Source organism: Penicillium maclennaniae (genome assembly GCF_028827695.1).
Source record: "Penicillium maclennaniae strain IBT 15551 chromosome Unknown utg000005l:1.0-2652337.0:1.0-2654196.0, whole genome shotgun sequence".
NCBI classification, from domain to species: Eukaryota; Fungi; Ascomycota; class Eurotiomycetes; order Eurotiales; family Aspergillaceae; genus Penicillium; species Penicillium maclennaniae.
In genome coordinates, this window is record NW_026623217.1 from 833,696 (window position 1) to 860,153 (window position 26,458).

The following is a 26,458-nucleotide window of genomic DNA, read 5'->3' on the forward strand; positions in this document are numbered from 1 at the left end:
CGAGCCGAACTAGACAAAAGAAAACAAATAGTCCACTGAGACTTTGGAAGCAAGAAAAACCCAAACCCAGCAGGGCAAAAAGGACCCATGCACGCAAAAAATCACACATACTCCACGGCCGCACTGGCTCAGGGGAAAAAAAAAGGAAAAGAAAAAACAAGACGCCTTGACCGCATAATGAACTCCGAATCACCTGTCCCAGTCCGATATGATATCCTGAATAAACCACGTTGGTGGAAAAGAAAAGCGGTGAAAAATTTGGGGGGGAAAAAGAAGGAATTGTCCGTATCGAGGTCTTGGACGCGCTTCTAACCACGAGTAGAGCGCCTCCTTAGCCCAAACTCCTCTTCTTGAAGCTCTCGGATTAGACGAAGACTTTCCGCATCCGTATTCTCTTCATCGATGAGACCCTTCATATGCTTGCTTGTTTGATTGGGAGATAATGAGGATGCCATGTGGCGTTCAAAACGCTTCTCAACCATTGGTGAGCTTTTCTTCGTATGAGATGACGAAGGGCGTGAGGAAGGCTTTTTGGTAGATGGCAAAAGTGGACCAGGAGTAGTGCGGCGCATGGTGGTGGGTGCCGGCCGTGGGGCTGGTTTAGAAGGTCGTGATAATGTGGCCTCCGGCTCAAATCGCTCGGCAAGTCGGGGCTGACGCGAAGAGTGGCGAGAGCTGGAGTTGGGTGTGTGGAGCGTCGGTGCTTCACTTTCGACAGAGGTCAGTGCCTCGCCATCTTGTGTAACATCCATTTCGTCGACCAGCGACGTAGGTGGGGAAACCAAGGACGTGGTCGGCTTTGACGAAACAGACATCGCATTGGGGTCTTTCGCATCGACCGATTCGGCATGATAAGCAGGCGGTGATGCATAGGTGAGGCCAAGGGACGTCTCCTCCTGGCGAGGCTCTTCTTGAACCTGGCTAGAAGGGCCAAAAGCGACAGGATCGTGACTATAAGCCGCTACAGCGGCAACTTGCATCACCGATGCCTTGTCATCGTTGCTAAAGAATGCTTGGTGCGCAGTGGGAGACGTACTCTCCTGCTTGGTTTTCTTGCTGGAAGAAGGCGCACCATCTTCCTCATTCGGCCGCGGTCGTTTGGCGGAAGCAGTGCCTCGAGGTTTCGAGCGCTCTTGAGCCTTCACGGGGTCAATTCTGCCATATTCGTCATGTATGCAACGGCGCTATTTGTAAGTTAGTGATTATAATCATTGTGGACAGGGTGGAACTACAAACTTTGCTCTTTCGACAGTCATCACACGCTTTACTTCGTCCTTTTTTGCCGCCGGCTCCGTCAGGGCTGAGATCGCCAAGGCGATTGGCAGCCGCTGTAGGGGTTCCCATGACTGCCGATTGAAACATGCCCGATCCCTCGAATTGATCCGAGCCACCGGCAACAACGTTGCTTTGGAAACCGGCCTGGGAAGCAATCGCTGCCAGAGAGTTGAGCGCGGAAACGGCGTCCTGGGCCAAAGAGGAAGGTGTGCTCACACCTGATGCCGATCCAAAGCCGTTAACTGTCATCTGTCGGCCCAGAATCATATCGTTCGGCTCGTCCTTGTGGCGGCATCGAATACGTCGACGGCGACATGCATCACAAGCAACACGCTTTGGTCCAAGTCCGGACCCACGCTGAACAGGTCGCGGCTTGGGTGCAGAAATCTCTTGCGTAGCAATGTCTGGAAGAAACCCGACTGGTCCTGGAGTTTCACTTTCGGATGGCTCGTAAATGACGCTGCTGATCGGGGGCAAAGGCGTTGCAATGAAATCCTCCGAAGGTCGTTGGACTGCTTGTCTTTCGGCATAGGTACGCTGACTGTCCACGTTGCGTTCGGACCGGCGACTGGGCCTCCCGGCAGCTTTCTTCTCGTTGAGCGATACTTTGGGGTTGCTTTCAATGACGCCGGGGTAAGTCCACTGAGGCGCTTTCTCATTCCCGCGCTTCCATGCCACCCAAATACCAAACTTTCTGATCATCTCAATTGGATCCGCAATGGACTTTGGTATCGAACGTCTGACCGCGTTCCGCGCATCAACCGTCACACCGTCGACAAGATAGGAGCCTGCAATCAGAGCTGTCCGCAAAAGATACTTTGCCAACTCCGGCAAGCCTTCAAGCTCGGCCTGAGAATAGAACCGGGCATTAAAGTACGGAGAGCCCACAGGCTCCTGGTTGGTGCGATCCCCAAACTCATAGTAGATAGGGTAGTGTCGATGGAATCGGTAGTTGTCGTCTTGAGCAAAAGCCTCCAGCACATTTGGGGGAATGGGGTCATCCTCCAAGTACCTCAAGGCGGTATACCACTGGATCTTCTGGAAGAATGGATATCTGAACTTCCTGGGAACTTTGGTCTCCTTCTCAATGTTGAGCACTTTGATCTGCATGCCATAGTTCATTCTTGTCAGGAAATTGCCGCCAATCACCAAGCTGTTCTCTGGAGTCCACACAGCATGAATCCACCCTGAAGGAATCAACATGGTGTCTCCTTCTGAAAGATCCACGCGATAGCACTCCTTGGTCTGGTTGCCGAGGAATATAGAGTCTTGGGCTGGAGAGTTGCACCATTCCTCATACTTCTTCAAGTGCTTGTCTTTCGGAGGGATGAAGAAGAAAGTCTTCTTGCCCTTGAGGATGTGGTAGTACACTGAGGAGCCGCCAAAATCAATGTGAAAATCGGTGTAGCAATCAGCGACCGACATCAAGCAATAAAATTGTACCTTTGGGAAATCGCCAATAGCCTTGAGCTCCTCGGGCCACACAGCGTCTTGCAGATCCAAGTCACGGACAACTTTGGGCCGCTTGATGAGCCTGCCCAACTTACTTTGAGACACTTCAAGACTGATGACGTTCCGGACGACCTTGTTGGGTTCGTTGCTTTCATAATAATCTGCCCACTTCTGCATGTTCCACCTCTTGTCCTCGCCTTGTTGTGATTTGACGTCGATTACTTCCACTTTCTCTTCCGGGCCATACAGCTCAGCTACGGCCCGGACGGTGAGTCCCTGCGGGATGACCATGTCCAGCTGGTCCTGACCACAGTCGACTGTTTCCCGGAGATCTGTTTCTTGTTCTGAAACATGGTCGAGTAAGTCATCAAACATTTCTTGTGATGAAGCCTCTTTCACAAGATCTTCAAAATCCACATCAACCTCAGGAACTGGTTCACGGTTGTTCCAGCAAGCAGGAATCACAACCGGCTCTGTCCATCCATTGCCACGCTCAAAGTATTCGGCCGTGACTAACTCTGGTTTCATTCGAGGAAAGTTCTCTGGAGTGAATTGGATTCTGCCTTGGCGAATGGGTTCCAAATAGTGGTGTTCTAAAGAATCTGTAGCCGCCTTGACAAGACCTTGGTTGAGACCGGCATAGTCAATTGCCGTACGGGCGCGTGAGGACTTCCGCACAAATGTAGTCTGGCCATGGAGTGGCCGACAGTCGCGGCAGATGAATTTGTCGACAGTGCGGATCTCTCGGTCGTTTTTGAACCCGGCACAAACGATATGAAACCAGCGCTTGCATCCATCGCAACCAATCCACGTGTCTTCGTCCTGCTCCTCAGTTTCGACAGGGATCCTCACAAGATGGCATGCGGCGCAGCTTGCCTGGTTCGAATCACTTTCTTGCTCTTCGACTTTCGGAGTAGAATCAAGTGACTTCTGGAACACATGGGATTGAGCAGCGGCAGGTCGATGGTCCTCGTATTCAGCACAGCGAGGTCTTTCCGTTGATGAAGTCCAGAGGCTATTCTCAATTTCGTCCTCCCATACAATGGGAGGTAATGTTCCCGCGCTGGTTGTTGGGCGTATACCGTTGATCACAGGGCGTGAAAGAAAAGTCGACCCATCCGATTGGGATCTCATGCGCGACGGACCATGGTCATCTGGGTGATGAGCAGATTTCACATCATCCGATCCACCATAGCTTCCACTGGCGAAGCCCACGCGATTATGCCGCATTCCATCACTTCCATAGTGGTAGTGAGTTTCGTCAATGCTGACTCGCTTGGTGTGGCCGGGTTGAAAATTCGCAGGTCGGGCAAAATTGAGCAAAAGCTCTGCGTCGGTTGTCATACTCTCCAGGATATTCGGGTGGGTTGCGTTCGAGAGTGCGTCCTGAGACCGTTGCGGCGACGGGATCCGCTCCGAACGAGAGCGTTTTGCGGCCCGTTCGTGGTTGACAATCCCGAGGGGGAATAAGGGCTTGTTTAATCGGGATGAAGGAGATGGTGGGAGACTGGGAAGTGGTGCAAAGGTAGGGCTGGTTGCAAGGGCGATCGTCGCGAGGGTATCAATGGTCGAGCTCGACCGGCCGTGACCCGACCGATAATGCGAATTCCCATCGGTAGTCACACTCTGACTGGGATTAAATGGGGCCTGGTCGCGATCAAGGCTGGTAGCCCGACCGACGACGCGCTCAATCCTTGATGCTCGAAATTCTGCGGTGGACGGTGTGATGGGCTCGACAGCGCGTCGCGGAGGGGACGGCGTGCGGTACTGCGGCGGGCGCTCACCCAGTGGGGACAGAAAAGACGCCGCGCTCATCATTTTCGCACACTCAGGCTGTGCCGAGCCGATGAGAATGTTGTAGGAGGGGTCAGAGGCGCGAAGTTTTGCGATTGCGGCAGGTGGGTGCAAAGCGGGGATCATGGACCACACGGACTAGCGAGAGGCCGTCGCGGAGGAGAGGAGAGTCATTCCTGGCACAGACATGCGCACAAGAGGCCGCGAGATGCACCGAGATATTCGATGGCCGATTCGGGGAGGGCGTGGGCGAAGGAAACGAGTCGCGGAGTCTAGTTGAGGGGGGGTCTGGAGTTCAGCGGCGGGAGGACAAAGGCGCCGAGGAGTCGCCGCGCAGCCCGTAGACTGCAAGAGAGTCGGATCGAGTGCTATCCAGTCAGCAGGCGTAGAATCCCGCGAACTGGATGACGAGCGGAGGTTGTGCGAATGGATGGAGCGCTCCGTGAAAGGAGGGGAATGATGAGCGCAAGGTGTAGGCGAAGTGAGAGAGTGGGAAGTCAAGTAGGTCAGGTATGTACGCGGGACCGCTGCGGCCGACGAAGTGCTTCTGCACCTTGAGTCTTTTTTTAAAATCAATGCCAGTTCTCAGAGGGTGAGAAACCGGTCCGCGATCGATTGTGTTCGGTGGGAAAAAGTGAAGGGCGAAAGACAGCCTCTAATGCCCCGAAGCTCTAGTTGCGACGAGAGCGTCGCCGCCGAGCTGTGTCATGAATACAGTCAGATACTGTATGTAATGGCATCAATGGTGGTATCACGTGGGATTTTCTGTTAGGTACGGTAAATCTTAGGTCATCTTGCACGCATCTGGAATACGCTAAACCGCATTGGGTGCCAAGGCGACCTCGTGCTTTCTGCGTGTGTTCGCTCTTCTCTCCTCTTGCTCGTACGACCACTGCCCTCGATACCCCGGGTATCTCGCGATCCATTTAAACACTCATATCCCCTCCATACCGAACCACTTTGTTCTAAGAATGAGCCGGAAGCTCGCCCCCGAAGCAAATCGGTATGTGCGCAATTCTTGTGCCCCTCCGGCTTCGGTGTCCAACACCTGTTCGCCGCAGAACGAAGCCTCTCATACGTGTTCAATTTGCGATCTTGACCGTACCTGGATGCTAACTCTCACTCTTTGTTAGGATTCTCTTCGTCAAGAACCTTAAGTATGTTCATCCGAGTCGCCAGTCACCCCGCCGCCCATGCTCGTCGCGTGCCCTTGCATTTGACACATGCAAGCCCAATGAAGGATCGCTAATTTTTCCCCGCCAGCTACAACGTAACAGCAGATCAACTGTTTGACCTTTTCGGGAAATTTGGGCCCATCCGGCAAGCCACCTGTGCCCCCTCTGATCCTCACCGCTGTGCCGCTGACAATTGGTTTTCTTGGTCGATAGGCAAATTCGCCAGGGTATCGCCAATAACTCGAAGGGTACTGCATTTGTGGTCTACGAGGACGTACACGACGCAAAGCAGGCATGCGATAAGCTCAATGGCTTCAACTTCCAGAACAGATACTTGGTTGGTACGTACGACGGACATATGCAGTTCACTGGCGAGGATGGAAGCTAACGAAGTCCGCACAGTCTTGTACCACCAGCCCGAGAAGATGCTCCGTTCGAAAGAAGACCTCGCCGAGAGACAAGAAAATCTGGAACGACTTAAACAGCAGCATGGGATAGAGTAATGTGTGACGACCTTCGACTCTTTTGATGCCCTCTGCTAGCATTTAGCTGCGCATGGTGTTGCAACGGCTCTCCAATTCTATCATTAAGGTTGGTTGAGGGGTTTCCGGCGTTTTTATTCCCTGGGTTTTCTTTTCACGATTCATATCAACGGTGCTTTTGAGGTATGAGAATGTAGGGTTGAATGGGTTTATTCCCTGGCATCAATTTGGGGCCTCCCCGCACGATGAACACGTTTCGGCAGGAGATATTTTTCTTCGATGTTTATTCTATTCAATCCCATCGTTCATCTTACGTGACGATCAATCACAATTCCCTGCTTTGCTCAACGAACACCAACGATTCGACTTCCAGTATCTAGTTGTCAGACTTAGCCTCGCGAGAGTGGTCTTTAACCGTATGAAAAATTGACGATTCAAGCTCAGGACAAATTATCGTTGAGCGGTAAGGCCGAGTGCGTCATTACCCTAAGAGTACCCACCTCGCTGCAGAGAAATGGGGTCTTGTGCTTGGCGAACCGCTCTATACTATCAATTTCACGTAGATAGGAATCAAACCCCCATACCGTTCTCTGATTACCGACGAGCTAGTACCCCAGTCACAAAGATGATCTGGTCGATGTGAGAACCAGATACATTATAAAGCTGCGTGCGTAAGCTGGCCAATCGATCATCTTCTGTGGGGAACAGCTTCCATACGGAGAAACAATAGACTAAACTCCGCCGCATAAGCTGTCGAGCCAACCCTTCATAGACTACGGGCAAAATATCAGGATTGTTCCTCATGAGAAGCCCATGGCCCCCCCGTCAAATTAGAACACAATTACTTTATTAGCTAGCCCGTTCACCTGTATCAAAACTGAAGGAGAAGGCCGGCAAGGCAAGAAGCCTAATTGAGGCACCTGCAAAATAGCGCGACGAAGTTCCGCAAGTCTTGTGTATAAACGGGAGCTTGGAATCCGAGACCTTGATGTTCGCTGGTTTGGAATGCTAAAGGATTTGTCGATCAAAAACTTTGCAGTCTGCATACCGCGAGTTGAGTGTTCCGAGTCCCGTGTTGAGATGTGGGGTTTTCATACAGCGAGAATCAGACGGTTTCACGGTCTCAAAACCTCCGAGCCTACTGTGATCTCGGAAAAATGAGTGCCCTTCTTAACAATCGTGTCGGAAAACTTGTGGTCATGGTCATTGATCGAAGGTTCATAACAGTCCAGATTGCTCAGGTGCTGGAGGGTGATAGACTTGCCAAGCTTCAGAATCTAGCGAGTGACTTTAAAGTTCATGTTCTTACAAGACCACATCGATATAATACGTGATTTGAATGTGACACAGGGACTAGTTGGGGAATGATGACCCTGGAAATCTGGGTGACTAGTGTGGAGTAATCTGCCCCGAGCCCCACCGGTACCGCCTCAGCAAGGCAGCTCAACGTGACGTCCTATCTACGACCAACTCCTCCCACCTCAGTGTTATTCTAGGCTGAGTTCTCTGCAGAATACAGAACACCACTGCCTCCTAGCATGCTACACGAGTGACGCACGAACCCCCGCGATCGATAAGCTGCCGGCCCTTCGTTACTTCTGAGCCCGTTATCCTAGCACGGGTCGCATCTCATCACCAGGATCTTCTGCGGTCGATCAGCCACCTGCAAGACAACAGTGACTGACAATCCATCTGCAATGTCGCTGGTTGCGATCGCAACGAGCTCTTTTACCGCAGCTGCATCTTCGCCGTCGCCATCTTCATCGCCTTTACACATGCTGTACTACCATGAAGCGTCTGCAGCAGGACAGGACCCAGGCGGTGATGGAAATGGTGAATGCAAGCTTCTAGGGCCATTTTCTCTCCTCGTCCAGTCTGCCTGGGGGCCCTGGCACTATCCTCTTTAGTCTACAAGCGATGGAGAGAACGGCCCCAGCGGCCGATAAAGGTCTGGGCCTTTGACGTTTCGAAGCAGGTCTTTGGGTCGGTTTTGCTTCACATGGCAAATCTTCTCATGTCTATGTTCTCGGCCGGTCAGCTCGAAATTAAGACGACATACCGACCGAACCCTTGCTCGTTCTACTTGCTGAATCTGGGAATCGATGTAAGATGCTGCCTGCCCGTCATGGAGATGCATGATCGCTAACAATTATATAAGACTACTCTCGGAATTCCAATTCTTATCATCATTCTACGCGTTCTTAACTTTCTCGCTTCCTACACTATTCTTGCGAATCCTCCCGAGTCGATTGAATCTGGAAACTATGGCCAACCACCGCGCGCTACATGGTGGCTCAAACAATCCATCATCTACTTCATGGGACTGTTCAGTATGAAGTTCTGTGTCTTTTTCCTCATTCAGCTGTTGCCTTTCATCATCAAGATTGGCGACTGGGCTTTGCGATGGACAGAAGGCAATACTGCCCTGCAGATCGCCTTTGTCATGCTTCTGTTCCCACTGATCATGAACGCTATCCAATATTATATCATCGACGGCTTTATCAAGAAGCCACTCTCTTATGACCTTTACACCTCGGGAGACACCGATGACGATCCCGATGATATTCACCGCCGAGAAGCGCTTCTGGCTGGCCTGGATGAGGCTTACTCCTCTACGGACTCGGGTGACGAAGAATCAGCGCCCGGGAAAGACATATCGTCGCAACCCAAAGATGTTGCAAATGCTCTTCATGGGTCTGAAGAGCTACTCACTGAGGACCATTCCCCGGTGCCACCCTATGAACCTCCTTCCTCCGGCAGCAGCCGTAGCGAGCAAGGCGGGAAACGGAATGCTGAAGCGTGAACATATAATAATGAAATGAACGAATCTTGGCTAGCGGCGTTCTGGAATCTCTGACTACTATTATCGATGGATTTTCTTGATGAAACGATTGTTATCTCATGAATAAACGTGTACATGAATCCTCCACTTTCAAATATTGACTTAATTGTCTTCTTTGAACCTGGAATTTGCTCATCAATATATCCCCACTCAAACTCTAAGACAAATCACAAGGCAAAACCTTAGAATCCTTTCTCATCTGTAGCACCATTAAATCAGACTCCAATTAATTTCGCTGATTTCCAAACAGATTTGTAAACTAGGTGTCGCTTTGGAGTTACCCACTTCACCACTGTCAGCCTCAGGCACCAACGGTAAGACCGCCGAACACACCGCCGAAATTTGCCGGCATTGCAAAAATCAAAGAGAAAAATATTCGATCCCGCCGCCGATCGCAAGCTCTGCTCAATTGTCATCTACGGAGCAGTCATAATGGCTCCAGCCGAGTTGAAGCAAAAGACCAAGCGGACGACCGCTCGGTCTCCCTTCGAAAGCGCCGCCATGAACCAGCATCTCGACGAGGACATTGAGATGGGCGACGAGACGAGCTCCGACGAAGAGAGTATTCCCGAGGCCGATGAGTCGGAGAAGAAGCTGGAGCGCATGCTTTTTGGTGATGATGCGGGCTTCATGGGTGCGCTGAAGAGTCAACAGGAGCGCGCTGATGCTATGCAGCTTACGCTGTTCAGTGATGAAGAGAGCGAGAGTGCTGATGAGGGTGCTGCGGATGAGGAGGGCGATCTGGATAACATGGCTGATGCGGATGTATGTGAAATGACTTACGCCTGAAAGCTTCGCCGTTGACTGACTGATACTGAACTTGCTTTTCTATAGCTCTTCTTCCTGGACTCTGGCGATGCCCCCGCCCCGAATGAGATCACAGCTATGGAGACTCCCTCCGACGAGGATTCTGAGGGTGAAATCCCTGCCGTATGGCATGACAGTGATGATGAGAGAATTGCCGTGTCATTAGCAGGCAAAGCCAGATTGCGCAAGCTGCGCGTGACTGAGTCTGAAGATGTCATCAATGGCACGGAATACGTTCGGCGACTGCGCAGACAATACCAGCGTCTGCACCCGACTCCCGAATGGGCCAACCCAGAACTCGCGGCTAAACGCCGCAAGATCAACGCCGATGACTCCGATGTCGACAGTGATCAGGAAATGGAATCCGACGAGGAGGAGGAGCAATTGTCCATGCAGCCTCTCGCCAAACTCCTTCAGAACTCGACCAACCTGACCCGCATTGAAGATAATGCTCGCTCAGGCGGAAAACGAAAGCTGAGACAGGAGGTGCTTGATATTCAACGATTGAAGGACGTCGGCAAGGCGCAACCGGTAAGATCTTCCAAGACTCGAAATGCGAAATGCGACACGCAACAAAGACCTAACGTGTATCTAGTCTTCCGTCGACTCGCTCACTTTCCACCCTCACTACCCACTCTTGCTTTCCTCTGGTCCCGCATCAACCCTCTTCCTCCACCATATCTCCCCATCCGCACCAGCCCCGAACCCGCTCCTGACCTCCCTGCATATCAAACGCACGCCGATTCACACCTCCGCATTCGCCCCGCCAAGTGGTAACAAGATATTCGCCTCCGGCCGTCGCCGCTACTTCCACATCTGGGACCTGGACACCGGTAAGGTCGACAAGGTCAACGGTACCGCAGACCGCAAAGATGAACAAAAATCCATGGAGCGCTTCAAGCTCTCGCCCTGCGGTCGCTACGTCGGTCTGGTCGGCAGCTCCCGCAAGGGTGGCGGTGTCATCAACGTCTTGGACTCCGGCACTGCACAGTGGATCGCGCAGGTCCGCGTCGATGGCCGTGGTGGTGTTGCTGACTTTGCTTGGTGGTCCGATGGTGAGGGTATGACTGTTGCCAGCAAGAATGGTGAGGTCTCTGAGTGGGATGGCAAGCAGCGTCGTGTGATTGCTCGCTGGCTTGATGCCGGTGCCGTTGGCACTACTGTTCTTAGTCTTGGTGGTCGCTCTGGCCGCACTCAGCTTGGTGGTGATCGCTGGGTCGCTATTGGGTCGTCGAGTGGTATTACCAACGTCTACGATCGCCGTGACTGGGCTACTGCTTATGCGAATGCTTCTGCCGCGGAGAAGGAGGGTACCCAAGCTGGTGTCCCCCGTAACCCGGAGCCGGTCCGCGTCTTGGACCAGCTTACTACCCCCATTAGCCACTTGGTCTTTGCGCCTGACGGCCAGATGCTGGTTATGGCCAGTCGCTGGAAGCGTGATGCTCTGCGTCTTGGTATGTTGATTCCTAGCTTCCCTTGTGTCTCTCCTCGTTATTCTTTCTTTTTTTTTTAACATCTTCTCTAGTTCATCTCCCATCCTGCACCGTCTACCGCAACTGGCCTACCTCCAACACGCCCTTGGGTCGTATCTCATCTGTTGCCATCTCGCCCAACTCCGAGCAGTTGGCCGTGGGCAACGAGCAAGGTCGTGTTCGACTCTGGGAGATCAGAGGATAGATTTTAGGTGGACGCATAGTTTGGCAAACATCATAAGTACTGTTTTTTCCAATGGTGTAGCTGGCGTAATTGATTAGCATGGTTCCTCCCAAGTCTGAGAAGCCCTCCAATATGACATGATTATACTTCTGTCAAGAGGATCGCTCCGTGTTCAATATACAATATACAATATACAATATATATATATGTGTGTATATATACGGAGCAGAACGGTCACAAAACAGTGCTTCTATTGCGGTGTATTTGTTTTAGTTTCATCAACGTCTAGATTTCAAAATCAAATGAGCACACCAGATCATACGCCAAACTCGAATGAAAGAGCGCCAGGTGTCGAGTTGGAATCATTATATCGTGCCATCCGGCTCAGCAATGGGAAACGCTCGAATGGAAGACAGAGGCTGTGTCTGGCTTCTTGTCAAAATGCAACAAGGTCAAGGGGGTATATAATCAAATCAAAGCAAATGGTATACGCAACGCCTCCATGGAGACAAAGACTTCACTCGCCAACCCCGACTGAGTCCCATCGTGGGCTTCGCACATCTTCTCCAATCCAGTCTTTGATGACGCAGGTTGATGGGTCTGGCCCTTGGCACACTTTGACTCGGTTAAGATGCTTGAATTTAGGGCCCAGGGGTCCGTTCACATAGTGGTATTGCCCGGCAAATCGCCATTGGCGTGAATCGCCTAGTGGATAGAACTTGTCGCCCCAGTGGCCGCGGAAGTGGAACCAGTTTGTTGGTGACGTGGGGCTGTGCGTGGATGCGCGTAGGGTATCATTGTCAAAGTCGTAAGTATATGCATGAGAGTTGAGCATGGGGTCCCATAGCGGGCCTTTGTCGGTCACATCGTGGAGGAGTCCCCACGGCAAGACGTACTCGTGCACACCGGCAGTGGCATACATGGCATGACTGCCCTCAGCAGAGTAAATGACCGGCTTCTCAAAGCGTCAGCAATTGGTATAGAGAGGGTTTTTGTGGGTAATTGACTCACCCGCTTTCCGATCTTTTCCACAGCTTCATATCGATAGGCCTCGCCAGCGGTGTGGGCACTGAAGAAGAGGGCCTTCGGCTCCCCGTTGTGGAATCGCATCATGCAATGCTCCCAATCCCCAACATGGTTGCCGAAACGGACCGAGGCCACGGTGTTCCCCAAATTGAAGCTGTAGAAAAAGAACCAGAAGGCATCCACGACGCCATTGCCTTTATCCATCACAAGTAGGATCGCAGGCGCATCACTGCGGCCACCCGCTCCTTCGGTGGGCGAATCTTGGATGGGTTCCTGGATCGGTTTACCGCCATAACGTTTGCGCAGTTCCTGTCTTAGCAATCGATGGGCCTGGAATGATCCCTTGTCTATACCATCATCTTCTAAGTGTCTTAAATCGACCCATTCGGCGCGATCTTCTTCAGTGTCACCGGGAATCTTGCCATCCACTCGACCGTCCCAATCGGCCCACGCCTCCTTCGTCTCTTCGTCAGACTCGGGAATATTCCTCTCACCCTCGAGCCACGGAGGCCGGGTCTGCACGTCGTCGTTGCTGGTCAAGAACACACGACGTCCGGTTTCCCATTGGTTGAGCACCTGAAGATTGTCTAACGTGGGATGATCCCATTGGGCCTGAATTGGAGTGTAATTGAGCATGGGCGTAGTGTGATACAGATGCTCGGCGATGTCTCCGGGCCAAAATTGTTCTCCGGAATACAGATGGACGAGTGGGGCATGGTCGAAGACATAGGCGGGGACCTGCCGCCGAGCCCACTCCTCGGCATCCCACTCGGATTGATTACTCGTTCCGCTAAACCAGTAGGATCGCCACGGTTCCGACTCAGTATCGTTCGACTCGTGCCATTTCTCGGGATTGCGCTGTCCAAAGTGCTCCCCGGCCGTTTGGAGGTGTGCGGCGCCACAGACGCCCAGCCAGCGACAGCTCTTCCGGTCGAACCAGGACCGCGAGGTCGCGATCCAGCTCCGCTCGTCTTTGTCCTCCTCGTACCAGACAAAGGATCGCGGGTCGACAGCTCGGGCAATGCTGTTGATCGAGACGTAAATGATTAGAGCCGACAGAGCAACAATGGTGACCTTGGCCTTGCGACCCATCTGCTGAAGCGAAACGGCATAGACTGCCCGTGCCTGAGCGACAGAAGCACGGACTGAAAGGGCAGTCTGCTAAACTCCGGACGAGGCCGGATAGTCAATGTGGTGTGTTGGCAAGACTATTCGGACATGCCGGATGGTTTGGAGGGGATGGAAAGCTCTATGGGGTGGAGGAGAGAGTGGAAATATAGAAGCCTAACCGTTGGAAACGAGACCTATATGATTGATTTCTCATCCGTGACTGGATTTACCGGAGTTTCCGATTTCAGTAAAGTGTGTTTTTTGTGAGCAGAAGTAAAAATTGGAATGAAAAAAAGAAAAAAAGTCAAAAAAGTCGAAAAAGTCGAAAAAGGACGGTTCTCGAACAAGTCAGCGAAAGCGACCGGGAACGTGCGGAAATGCATGGCGATAGTCAGGCCGGATGCGATCGCCCATAGGCCCCTCCCATGGCCCTTCTGCGTGGACCTATGCAGAACGGAAGACTCGGATACCTTACGAACACATGATGCCTTGTTTCTCTAGCTCGACTCTAGTCTGCGTATAGTGTGGTTTGGGTAAGGCTGATCTGATCGCCCTGGGGGGGCGCCAAGGGTCCTATTCAGGGCTGGTTGACCTCATTAACAGGGATGAACCGGAAGTGGACCTTGAGGGCTCATGCCTTGCACCGTGACTTACGGAATGGAATGCAGACCATATTGAATGTCAATATAAAAAGAAATAAATAGAACACAAAAAAAAACATCCTCAGGCACCCAAGGCCCAGAAAACAAGCAAATGACCCTGCTTGGCGAATTCGACTTGCCGCAAACAGAAAACCCCTCACTTAGTGACTCGGTGCTGAGTCATCCGTCTATCTTATCGCCAAAACGTTGATGTGATGATTCGACATTCCGTGCAAAAGCATGAATCGCCGCATGGATCCGGACGAGTGGGAGTACGAATACCATGACACGGAAACGGAGGTGAGATCTATCTCCTCATAACCTATGATGCGGCGACTGACCGGCCCCAGACCTTCTATCTGAACTTGGACCTCAGCTCTCACCATGGCCCCATCCGCCCTCCACGACGGCGTCAGGGTGACCCCTCCAACGAGCCCGCCAATGCTGCAGACGACGCACCTGATGCGAATTCAGGTGCCGATACCCTCTACCCCCTCGAGAGTGCTGAATCCGAGACTGTGGGCGCCGAGCGAATCCAGATTCTCGGTCTCCACACGTGCAACCCTATCGTCTCCTATCACAACCAAATCTTCAGCTGTTCCTGGGCCGATCAAATCGGTACTGAGCTAGTGTTCGCTCACCCGGACTCAGACCCGGACCCTGATCATACGCCTCTGTACCACGGCCCGTCCTTTGACCTCCTCGCTGCCAACTCTGTGAAGATCCTCGGTCGCAAAGCGAACATCACCTCGAGCTCGGGGCTTGGATTGGTTCAGCAGGGCATCTCGGGAATTTCAGATTCAGCGCCGGAAACTCCATCCTCCTCTCAGACCGTTGCTTCCACCAGCGTGCCCAGGCGTGTCGTGCCACAAACGTATCAGGCACAGTTCCTTCAGCAGCTGCAGAACATCAAAACCGCCAATGGCGAACGTGATACCGTCCGCACTACCATGAGTAACCGACGCAACGTGAATCTCGCAGAGCGTTTGAGTGGATGGGCTCGCACTGAGGAACAAGTCGCTGAGGTCAACAGACTACGCGCGCTAGCCTACGAAGGAGACCCAGAAGCCCTCGCAACTTTGGAACAGTTGATCCGTGAACATGTTCATCCAGATGAGTAAATTGCCCGACATAGTTAGAATATATGGGCCACACAAGCTTCCTCGGAACTTGGAACCGGTTACGGTGCCGATCTACCTGATTCATCTAAGTGCCCCGGGCGCGGGTATTCGGTCCATCGCGACAAGGGCGCTATGATTTCATATCTCATTTGCCCGACTTGTCACGTGGAAGAGCAAGAGGCTTCGCTTACTTACCTTCGGTGCAGTCCCTGCATACAAGCGCCGCTTGTTTGCGATCATTACAATAGGTGTACGGCCACTTGATGGGATATTCGTTGATGTCGTCGACATGGAGAGACAGCTTCCCCTTCCGGTGGAACGCCGAGGATTCCTCCTTCCCCGAGCTCCCGGCCAAAGGGGCCCCACATCACTGCCTGCTCTCTATATCGGGCGCAAAAGAACCTAGTGCACATGCTAACAGGATCATGAAAACTCATTTCTGTCCCGGTGTGTGATGATAACGTCATCCCTCCTCTATGATGTGATCGTTGCATCGTTCTTATCCTTTAGAGTCGGCTCAGCCGCCCGCCTGTGCAACTGATCTCCCAAACCTGTGCCGCCGAGCCTTCCTTGTTGAAGACTTCTGGCAGCTTCTGTCACCTTTGTTTCTCGACGTGTGACGTCGCGATCGGCGGGTCTTCCTCGCATACGATGTACTGTATAGTGGGCTGTTGGCAGGGGTTGAGAGGCCCCTTGCGTTGAAATCGGGATCGTGTACACTGTATGTACATATGGCGTGCGTCCTTGTTTTGTACCGAGGCTTTCGCCATCATTTCGGTCCCTGCATGTAGCTCGTACTTTTGCCACGAAGGTGCTAAATATGCTGTTACATCAGGTTACCAAAACATCGGGATGCCATTGAACAATCACTTTTGTGCTCCCAACAGCCTGAATGATCATAGACATTACAAATGGGTTTACTCGAAGTCATCGGTACGAATACCTTGAAAAAGAAACAATGAGGTCTGTCAAGAGCTGTTAGATGCATTACCCGGAATTCATCAAGAGTTCAAGATAGTGGAGCCCCCTTTTATCATCTTCCCGGTCCGGCAAGATTTTCCAAGCTTTTCTTACTAGTAGAATTGGAGTGATGCACAATTATTTTATTCTAGCCGGGGCACTAATTATCCTTGACCCGATATTCCCGAGACCTTTTTATGTATCCATTCCCAATTCATCGCGCCCTTGGAAAAGACAGACAAAGAAAGAAAATAAGAATCCTATGAAAATGCCTTGCCTCCAGCAAGACCCATATCCAAACGCCGCCATTTAATCGCTATGACAGGGCTGATGAAACTAAGAAGCAGCCCGAAAATGAGTGGTGTATCGCTCGCAAGTGGGAAAACACATCGAAGAGGCGTGAAGGTAACAGGTGAGAAGTTATGAACCAATGCGCTCATTTACTCCAAACTCATGCCAGGAATTTTGGAGTGTTTCTTGCCATTGGGCTTGCCATTACTGTCGATGGCAAAGGAGACGGGAGAAGGTGGTGGAGCTGGTGGGAGCTCGTTGATGAAGTTATGATGCAGCTTGGCTGGCTTGGGGCAGGTCGCTGTCATGATTGCGCGGCTAATATCCTCTGAGTAGGCGGCGAATGTGTCGGAAATTGTAGGAGCCGTGGGGAGGTGGACGACTGGTTTGGTGGAGATGGAGGCCATGGTGGGAAGTTGGTTGTGGTGGTTGGGGGTTATGGCCCTTTTCTTTTTATGTTTGATGCTTCGGTTGCCGGGTGTATTGATACCTCGGCTGGATGGAGAACTTGTGGAGTCGAGCTGCCGAGATCTATGGGTTGCTTGTCAGTCTCTATGTTTTCTGCTGTTTGAGGAGAATGGCATATGGTATAGTTATTCCGGAAAAGCCCGATCTGGCGAGGCCGGATTGGAGGGTCGGAGACGGGGGCGAGATATGATGTAAAGGGATCGAATGGGGAGAACTCACATTGAATCGAGTCTTTCCGATGCTCCGGGTGATGTAATAGGGAAGAAAGTAAGAGTGTGCAACAATGCAGTGAGCAAAAAAATTGACCAGGTTCAGAGACGTTTGAAGGATGGATCAAGAAAAGCACGGAGATGCGGTGAGATCAGAGATAGCAGTTGGGCGAGGAAGTGACGGGTAAGACGTAGATTTGTAGCCTAGGGTAGTGTTGTTTGGAAGCCAAGGGGTAATACGAAGTGATCAAAGGAGATAGATTGCACCTTCTGGATCTCCGGCTAGTTATACTCCTGGCACCTCCTTTACCCAAAAAAAAAATAAAAGGGTGGAGATACATGCCTAGGGGCGGAATCACCAGTACCGGGTACAAAGTACAACACACACACACACACACACACACACAAAAGAAACGAGATTGGAGACGCCAAGCCTCGATCGCCTCATTCTCGACTCAGAGCATCGAATCACACAGGGATATGTAGACATTCCCGGAACGGTGGGAATCCCCCGGGGAAGTTGACGCGTAGTGTGGGGAAGGCGAGTTGCACACAGGGGCAAAATTTAATGCAATGGATCAGCTCTTCTCCGCGAGTGGGCATGAGTGAGTGGTCATGATGTGCAACACTAGCTCTCAAAGGGGAGCTTCCGGGGAAGCCGGACATTGATCCCGCTACAATTCAGATCGGATGGGCCTAGTTCTACAGTAGTTTTCTGGCGCTTCCATGATGGGGTAAAAAGGCCTGGGATCCACGGGGAATCGCCGAAGCTCCCGAAGGTGATCAGGCACGAGGATCGTTCCAAGGACCAGTGTGTCGGGCTACAAGGCGTGAACAGAGAACAATGCCCTCCTCTACCATACCTCGAATTCAAAGGTCCAAGACACCCACCCAGGTACTGGGTACTCGGTGTCGGATACTTCCTGAACCCGGAGACGGGAACAATGAAACGGGGTGGAGTGTAAGGGGTCAACAAAAACAGATCCCACTATCGTGACTCCTGCAGGAATGGCGGTGGACGCGGTGAACGCCCGATTCATAATTGAGCCGGCCTGGTCAATCGGGAGTGACTCCGGTTGAGCATCCCACGATCTTCAGGAGGTGTCTCCATCCAAGCCCTGGAACCCCATAAATGCAGATTTCTCCACCCGCCTGCGATGGTTCCCCGGATTCAAGGGGTCTCACATAGCCACTATTCCTGGCTATCAACTATCGACTATTGACTATTGACAGTTGACGGTTTCCCCCTGCGCTGGTTTTCTGGGGATACAGGAGCATACCAGATGGGATAAACACTCCGCCCCCTCCCCACACCCCGGGGCCCCGGATTTTGTGCATTGTTCGGAAATCTCCCTAGATCGAGACTCGACCGAGACCTGACTGATATCCACCATGTTCGCCAATGATACACGGTTGTGTGCGATAGATAAGACGGAGCGATTCACCGCCACGAAGAAGGCTGTGTGATGCGACGATGTGTTAGCTGTCTGCAGTCGTCTGACAGATGACCGATCAGGAACCCTCCATTGGCTCTGGCGTGTCGGGACAGCAGCCGTACCATAGGGGGCTAGCTGCGTCAATTCACGGACATTCCAGGCCAGTTCGAACCATGGACCTTCGTGCCTTAGGCATAGGACAGGGCAAGGGCTGGGGTACGCAGGGGAGATGTCTCTCCAGGTATCCAGCTTGCGGAGACGATGCTCGAATTGAAGAGGAATGTCTGGAGACACGAGGATCAGGACCGTGCGAGGCATGGTCGAAAACCATACGAGTTTGCTGTCACGTCTTACTCACTGGCTCAGGTGGTATTTGCGATGAGAACCTGGGTAGATGTACTTCCAAGAGTTGTCTGTGCCAACTCAGGCCAGTCGTCAGCCGACCAATTCCTGGATTTGGTCCGAGGGTGGCCCCTTGATGTCATCCCCTGATCCATTGCATAATCAGGAGGAGGCCGAAGCATCGTCACGAAGTCCATTTTCTGGACTCGGTGGAATATGGATATGGAACCCTGGAACATGGGATATGGAACTTGAACCATGGACATGAAAGTCCGCTTCGTCTGGGGTATCCGTCCTGGGTAGTGCCTCAGGCAGATCGGAAGAACAGATTTTTCCTTTCCCTCCCCAAGAAGATAAGCCTATTACCTCATCAACGAATTTCGGAATCTTCTTCCAATGGCAGTGGCGCCGAGGGGCCGATATCACGTAAAGCCCCGTCGGTCCTTGGGGTGTTGCAGACTCTGTCGGTCCCAACGAGGCCATGGGGCTCGCCATGATTCGTTGGCAGATAGAACGTGCGAGATAGCTGGATCGCATCAGCGCCGACTAGCCTTCTTTTACCCCGCAACTCACGACGATCCAGGTACCAGAGCCCCTCCGGTTGGAGACGTGGCCGGCCCGGTCATATTCTCTGCGTAATAGCCTTGGTTATGTACTTCCCAGGGCGAAAATCCCCCGGACTTTGAGGATCGATAGACGATAAGACTGCAATTGAGCAATTGAGGCATTTACGGTGATTGGAACCCCGTCCAGGCGTCATGACACATCGCTTTCGATCACCTCATGTTGAGTAATATGGGGAAGCAACTGTCGGAGTCGACTAGTACGAGTTTCACAGCAGTTGACGTGCTCAGGTGACCTTTGTTAATGCCTTCTTTTATATCCACTTTCCCTTTTTTCGTTGTTCGGTATTTTTAGATGTGGAATACTATTCACGAATTGAGTCACCTGAGCGGCATTTTCGACCTCATTGAACCCCTATGAGGCGATACGCGACGTCCGGCGTAGTAGAATTCTCGTCTCAGCCACACCCCGGGGAAGCCAGTGAGGCAATTATTTCTCTATTTTCGGCCCGCATGACGCAGCGGGATTTTTTTTCAGTCGGCTTTGCCCTCGGAAGGAGGGGCATTGGCTACCAATCAGCGCGCCATTGACCGCCGACTCTTAGTCACGTTCTGATGGAGGGGGGAACGAGAGGAGGAATGAGCGTTAGCCCGGTGGAGTCTTCCATGCGGATCAAGGGCTTCGAGACCGCGGTCACGATGGAGTCGTGGAGTGACCGCACGCCTAGCATCGGTTATGACTGGACACGGCGCCGTGCTGTGTCAGAGAAACTCGCTGGTTTGGCTTCCTGGTCTTGCCATCCTGTTTTGGTGTTTTCTCAGTATTTAAGAAACCTGGGATTCCCCGGACTTTTCAGAACGAACACAAAGTACCCTATCTAAACTACGATCGACGGTAGATGGCGTCGGTGAGTACTCCTTGCATCTTATCATCGTACAAAGCGTTCAACATCTTCAAACCCCCTCGATGACTTAAGCGATAAGCATTGTTGCTTATCTGTCCACGTGCCACCAACTGACCGCGGTTCCCTCGCAGACTTCTTCTTCTTCTTTTCTTCGTGTTTAGAGTCTCCAAAGACAAATCATGTCGTCTCCCGCGCCTATTACTCCTCCGTCGGAGACCGCCAATGGCGCCCCACTGCCCTCCCGGCCGCAACCCAAGATGTTCAGCAGCCAGGATGGGAGCTCTGGCACAGGCACTCCGATCGGTTTCCAGCGTTACCCCCACAACAAGCACCTGGACCATGTCGTCGGGCAGGCCCTGCGACAGCCCTCGCCTCAGCCGACCCATCTGGGTATTCCCGGCACCCCAGGCCACAGCCCTCATCGAATTTTGTCCGAGGAGGACCCCGGCTACATCGCCGCCACCTTCGAGGGCAAGCAGAAGCAGATGGAGCAGGGTTTGTCAAACCCGCCAATTCACAAGATCAATGCATTCAGCTAATTAACGACAGTGATGGATCAATTGGAGGAGAAGGGTTTCTTCCCCAGTGACTTCGTCGTCTCCGAGACGACGTGGTTCTACAACATGCTTGGCATTGACGACACCTACTTCCAGACCGAGACCGTGGATGCCATTGTTACCCAGATCCTGTCTCTCTATGCCGCCAAGGTCGCCGCTTATGCACGTGATGACAAGCAGCTGGAGATTCGCTTGGACAAGGAGGCAGAAGATCATGCGGTCTACATTGATACCAGCCGGCCCGGTGTGTCCACCGTGGACGGTCCCCGCTACGAGCAGCGCATTGATGAGAAGTACATCAACACCTCCAAGGGTCCCAACAGCTACCGTGTGGAGACCTTCCGCTCCCCTACCACCCTCCCTGGTGACAATGGACAGCAGCTGCGCTGCTACTTCGTGTATAAGTGCCAGTTCGCCAACCCCACTCCTTCTCCCGATGAAACCAACATCGATATCATCGGTGAGAAGCGTTTCTTGCAAAAGGCAACCCCCAACACCAAGGCCATCTACCAGGAGATCATCTCCACGGCCGTCGGCCGTCATGGCCCGGTCATTGAGATGTTCGAGATCGAGGGCAGCCGGGAGAAGCGCCTGGTGATTGCCTACCGTCAGGGCTCCGCCATGGGTCTCTTCAGTGCTCTATCTGATCTGTACCACTACTACCGCTTGACCAGCTCGCGCAAGTACCTTGAGAATTTCTCCAACGGCATCACCGTCATTTCTCTCTACCTTCGCCCCTCGGACAACGCCGAGATCTCAGCCAAGTACCCCCCAATTGAGGCTGCCATCCACCAGATCATGAAAGAGGCTTCGCTCCTTTACTGTATCCCCCAGAACCGCTTCCAGGGACACTTTGCCACCGGCCGCCTCAGTCTTCAGGAGACTATTTACGCTCACTGCGCTTGGGTTTTCGTGCAGCAGTTCTTGAACCGTCTGGGTTCCGAGTACACCTCTCTGTCCGCCCTCCTGGACACCAACAACAGTGTCCACGCGGAGTTGCTTTCCAAGATCAAGAAGCGTCTGCGTACGGAAACATTTACCGCTGACTACATCTTTGAGATCATCAACAACTATCCGGAGCTCATTCACAAGCTCTATCTGGACTTCGCCAACACTCACTATGTACAGATTCAGGGCGGTCCCACTGGTGATGACTTCCTGCCCACGCTCAGTTATCTACGTCTCCAGGTTGATGAGGTGCTGGACGACAAGAAGCTGAAGGCCCTCATTCGCGGTACAGCTGTCAATGAGCATGACGAGATGGTCATGAACTCTTTCCGCATCTTCAACAACTCCATCCTCAAGACCAACTTCTTCACCCCTACCAAGGTGGCCTTGAGCTTCCGCTTGAAGCCGGACTTCTTGCCTGAGCACGAGTACCCCCAGCCTCTGTACGGCATGTTCCTGGTGATCAGCTCCGAGTTCCGTGGCTTCCACTTGCGCTTCCGTGACATTGCTCGCGGTGGCATTCGTATCGTCAAGAGTCGTAACAAGGAAGCTTACGGCATCAATGCTCGGTCCATGTTCGACGAGAACTACAACTTGGCCAACACCCAGCAGCGCAAGAACAAGGATATTCCTGAGGGCGGTGCCAAGGGTGTTATCCTCTTGGACGTGAACCACCAGGACAAGGCGCGGGTCGCCTTCGAGAAGTACATTGATAGTATCATGGATCTGCTGTTGCCCCCCGTTAGCCCTGGTATTAAGGATCCCATCGTGGATCTGCACGGTCAGGATGAGATCCTCTTCATGGGACCTGACGAGAACACCGCTGAACTGGTTGACTGGGCTACTGAGCATGCTCGCGCCCGTGGCGCTCCCTGGTGGAAGTCCTTCTTCACCGGCAAGAGCCCCAAGCTTGGCGGTATCCCCCACGACACCTACGGCATGACCACTCTTTCTGTCCGCCAGTACGTGCTCGGTATCTACCGTAAGCTGAACATCGACCCCTCCACCATGCTCAAGCTGCAGACCGGTGGTCCCGACGGCGACCTCGGATCCAACGAGATTCTGCTTTCCAACGAGAAGTACTGTGCCATCGTCGACGGTGCCGGTGTCCTCGTTGACCCGAAGGGTTTGAACCACGAAGAGCTGCTCCGCCTCGCCAAGAAGCGCGTGATGATCTCCGAGTTCGACATGTCGAAGCTGTCTCCGGAGGGTTACCGTGTCCTGGTTGACGAGAAGAACGTCAGACTGCCCAGTGGTGAGCTTGTTTCCAACGGCATGGTCTTCCGTAACACCTTCCACCTCCGTCACCACGAGAAGTTCGACGTCTTCGTGCCCTGTGGTGGTCGTCCCGAGTCTATTGATCTGTCCACCGTTGGCAAGCTCATTCAGGACAACAAGTGCGTTGTTCCGTATATTGTTGAGGGTGCCAACTTGTTCATCACCCAAGATGCCAAGCTGCGTCTTGAGAAGGCTGGCTGCATTCTGTTCAAGGATGCCTCCGCTAACAAGGGTGGTGTGACCTCATCTTCCCTAGAGGTCTTGGCTTCCCTGTCCTTCAACGACTCCGAATTTGTCCAGAACATGTGTGTGGCTGAGGATGGCACCGTCCCCGAATTCTACCAGGCCTACGTCAAGCAGGTGCAGGAGATCATCAAGGAGAACGCCACTCTCGAATTTGAGGCCATCTGGCGCGAGCACGAGCAAACTGGTGTCCTGCGCAGTGTTCTGAGTGACCGTCTCAGCGTCGCCATCACCAAGCTCGACGAGGAACTTCAGCAGACTGAGCTTTGGCACAACATCGCCCTCCGCCGCTCCGTCTTGAGCGATGCTCTGCCCAGCCTTCTCTTGGACAAGATCGGCCTCGATAACATTTTGGAACGGGTATGTTACAATGACTTATTTTTTTTCCTCTTATGTGATGAATATACTAACTCTTTTTCAAGGTGCCCGAAAGCTACCTCCGTGCTATTTTCGGTAGCTACCTGGCTAGCCGTTTCGTTTACGAGTTCGGCAACAACCCTAGCCAGTTCTCCTTCTTCGACTTGTATGTGCCCCTCCGCATCCCTCCGATGATACATCACTAACCACCCTCCAGTATGACCAAGCGCCTCTCTAAACTCCAGTAGAGTGCGGGTACCTGCTCTTTCGTTGCTTTTCCCTTCTCATTGCCGGATTCCCTGAAGTAGCCTTGCCGTCACAACTGGCAGGGCCCCAACATGATATACTTAATACGGGAACAAAACCGTTCCTCCTGACGAATATATGGCTTAGAAAAGTTGTTGAACTTCCAATTGCATTGGCACTCTGCCCCAATTGAAAGGGGGCCATTGAAAACATGATTCATAATGTAGATCAGATCATCAGTATCTCCGAGCTCACGTATCAGATCCGAGCTCACGTATCAGACACGATAGAAACATCAAATCACCCGAACACGATACTCGTGCCGTACAAATTCGGCCATGATCAATACGATGATCACAGCCAGTACCAAATCCACTCCTTCCGCAATCTCAACTTCCCACTTCGGCGTCGACCCGGACAAGTTATAGTCCATCACCTTATCGCGCCGGATCTGCATAATCCTCCTCTCCCCCATCGTCACGATCGCAGATCGAGAGGTCTGCTGGACCACGCTCAGCTCCACGTTCGGATTGATGCCCCCTTCCGACCACCGCCTCTGATGTGATAGTGGCGCCGGCGCCGGTTCTCTCGGCGGTTCGATTGCGTCGAGCAGATCTCGCAACGAATGACTCGATCGACTCGATCGCCGAACCGAGTCGTAGGTCGGCGGCTCAAAATTGTGTCGTCTTGCCTTGGTGGCCGAACTGTCCGAACTATCACTCTCTCCTCCACTTCCATTTCCACTCCCATTTCCACTTCCCGAGTGATGCCTACTAGCCTCCGCCAACACTTCACTGTACGGTGGCGGCGTATACGGCGGCGGGGCCTCACTCTCCATATCCTCCTCGTTCCGTACGTTCCGACTCCGTGTCAAAACGCCATCCAACCTCCCAACAAGTGCATTCGTAAATCGTATTCCCATCTTCGTCCCAATCGCCCATCGCATATCTATATTGAGAAGCTCGTCGCCGACCCCGCCGGCCCGTTTCACCGACCACTGGCCCTTCCACCAGATCCGGCGTAACTTCGAGTATCGGTCGTCGAGACGCATCGCGGATCTCGCGCTGGAACGAGTTACTCCAGAACTTGCCAGTCACGGTATATAGCAGGGGGTTGCGCCGGGGGCTGCCGACCGGTTCATCTTTACGTAGTTGCGTCACGGTGAAGTCACGCCCGGAGAGGGTATTATCGCGCGTGATCCATAGGGTTGTGGGGGTGTTGGTGAGGCGGTCCGGCGCGGGTGAGAGGAGGTGAGTGCGGCAGAGGGCGATGGGATGGTCGGGGGGATTGAAGGTTGATGGGCTGGACGGACATTGCATTTGCTTATAGGATTTATGGGGAGAAAATGATTGTTCCAAGGTTTACTGTTATAGGTGCGGAGAACAATGGGAAGATGCGGGGTTGGACCGGGGGAAGCCTTGGCGGTCATCGCAACTGGATCGTTTTAATCGCGCTTAGGCTACAATGATAGAGGATAAGGCAAGGTACGATCAACAGTTGTGGCGGAGTTCTCTTGGCAGAGTACAGTAGAATGGTTATCGTCTCGATCGCCTTGTTATACCTATCTTTCTCCTCAACTCGAAGTCACAGCCGCGGTCCAGGTCCTTGTCACCGCCACGTGGGATATATATATATCCGAAAGTACGTGGCGCGATAACCTATTTATAAATATTCAGTTGTTTCAGATCTCTGAGGCATCAGGTTCACAGCCACAGCGAGCTAGAAGCCTCGCCATCGCTCTAGAAGCCTCGATCTGGACATGTATAATAGGACCCGTTGGACCACCCATGTTCAATGGTTCAAATTATGTATCGACACTGGGAACATCCGGCCCTAGCCCCCCTTAACGAGGTGATCCGCTCGTTCATATCCAGCATTTCCAGCCAGTAAATCTCCATCGTCACTGACGTTTCCCCATATAATGGTTTTTCCATTTTTTTTCTCTGTTTCCATCCATGGGAATTGGCCGATGGCTTTGTGGTGTGCCATGTGGGTCAAATCCAGAACCAAGTTCCGAGGAAATTGCCAATAGATTGAAGACACAGCGGAAATGGACGGCTCTCTAGTGAAACCCTAGCGTGCATTAGTCGCTGTCCCCGAAGGTTGTCCATTTTATGAACAAGTCATGAATCGTAATGATCGCAATGATTGCAATGATCAGGTCATATCTGCATCTTCTATAGGGGTTTCTGACGCAAGTTCCATGGGTCGAACCAGGAACTGCAACGCACTGAACTGGGGCATGTCCAGTGAACGTCGAAAGTATTCTCTTCC

At 52.5% G+C, this 26,458-nt stretch overlaps 9 protein-coding genes across 9 annotated transcripts; 5 read left to right on the forward strand and 4 right to left on the reverse strand.

Annotated features, from left to right (window-relative positions):
- Positions 1-308: 308 nt before the first annotated feature.
- On the reverse strand, positions 309-4,647 carry jhd1 ([Histone H3]-lysine-36 demethylase; the record flags this gene model as incomplete). Its single annotated transcript, XM_056967210.1, has 2 exons — positions 309-1,184; positions 1,237-4,647. The coding sequence occupies 2 exons, from the start codon at positions 4,645-4,647 to the stop codon at positions 309-311; spliced, it is 4,287 nt and encodes a 1,428-aa protein (XP_056821964.1).
- Positions 4,648-5,492: 845 nt separating this feature from the next.
- On the forward strand, positions 5,493-6,199 carry N7477_005548 (putative pre-mRNA branch site protein p14; the record flags this gene model as incomplete). The annotated part of the gene is made up of 4 exons (XM_056967211.1): positions 5,493-5,524; positions 5,655-5,678; positions 5,910-6,037; positions 6,099-6,199. 4 exons carry the CDS (start codon positions 5,493-5,495, stop codon positions 6,197-6,199), a joined length of 285 nt encoding a protein of 94 aa, XP_056821965.1.
- Positions 6,200-7,875: 1,676 nt separating this feature from the next.
- On the forward strand, positions 7,876-8,981 carry N7477_005549 (STIMATE family protein; the record flags this gene model as incomplete). Its single annotated transcript, XM_056967212.1, has 3 exons — positions 7,876-8,011; positions 8,086-8,282; positions 8,337-8,981. The coding sequence occupies 3 exons, from the start codon at positions 7,876-7,878 to the stop codon at positions 8,979-8,981; spliced, it is 978 nt and encodes a 325-aa protein (XP_056821966.1).
- Positions 8,982-9,452: 471 nt separating this feature from the next.
- N7477_005550 (WD40 repeat domain-containing protein) lies at positions 9,453-11,504 on the forward strand (the record flags this gene model as incomplete). The annotated part of the gene is made up of 4 exons (XM_056967213.1): positions 9,453-9,785; positions 9,855-10,358; positions 10,423-11,281; positions 11,353-11,504. The coding sequence occupies 4 exons, from the start codon at positions 9,453-9,455 to the stop codon at positions 11,502-11,504; spliced, it is 1,848 nt and encodes a 615-aa protein (XP_056821967.1).
- Positions 11,505-12,000: 496 nt separating this feature from the next.
- On the reverse strand, positions 12,001-13,667 carry N7477_005551 (uncharacterized protein; the record flags this gene model as incomplete). Its single annotated transcript, XM_056967214.1, has 2 exons — positions 12,001-12,438; positions 12,495-13,667. Coding segments are annotated over 2 exons (1,611 nt in total), but the record flags the coding sequence as incomplete, so codon positions are not given.
- Positions 13,668-14,512: 845 nt separating this feature from the next.
- Positions 14,513-15,381, forward strand: N7477_005552 (TFIIIC subunit 6 family protein; the record flags this gene model as incomplete). Its single annotated transcript, XM_056967215.1, has 2 exons — positions 14,513-14,560; positions 14,611-15,381. 2 exons carry the CDS (start codon positions 14,513-14,515, stop codon positions 15,379-15,381), a joined length of 819 nt encoding a protein of 272 aa, XP_056821969.1.
- Positions 15,382-16,781: 1,400 nt separating this feature from the next.
- On the reverse strand, positions 16,782-17,039 carry N7477_005553 (uncharacterized protein; the record flags this gene model as incomplete). The annotated part of the gene is made up of 1 exon (XM_056967216.1): positions 16,782-17,039. The coding sequence occupies one exon, from the start codon at positions 17,037-17,039 to the stop codon at positions 16,782-16,784; it is 258 nt and encodes an 85-aa protein (XP_056821970.1).
- Positions 17,040-20,734: 3,695 nt separating this feature from the next.
- Positions 20,735-24,186, forward strand: N7477_005554 (glutamate dehydrogenase (NAD(+)); the record flags this gene model as incomplete). The annotated part of the gene is made up of 4 exons (XM_056967217.1): positions 20,735-21,050; positions 21,105-23,941; positions 24,004-24,104; positions 24,156-24,186. The coding sequence occupies 4 exons, from the start codon at positions 20,735-20,737 to the stop codon at positions 24,184-24,186; spliced, it is 3,285 nt and encodes a 1,094-aa protein (XP_056821971.1).
- A 293-nt stretch (positions 24,187-24,479) lies between these two features.
- N7477_005555 (uncharacterized protein) lies at positions 24,480-25,503 on the reverse strand (the record flags this gene model as incomplete). Its single annotated transcript, XM_056967218.1, has 2 exons — positions 24,480-25,132; positions 25,176-25,503. The coding sequence occupies 2 exons, from the start codon at positions 25,501-25,503 to the stop codon at positions 24,480-24,482; spliced, it is 981 nt and encodes a 326-aa protein (XP_056821972.1).
- Positions 25,504-26,458: the final 955 nt, after the last annotated feature.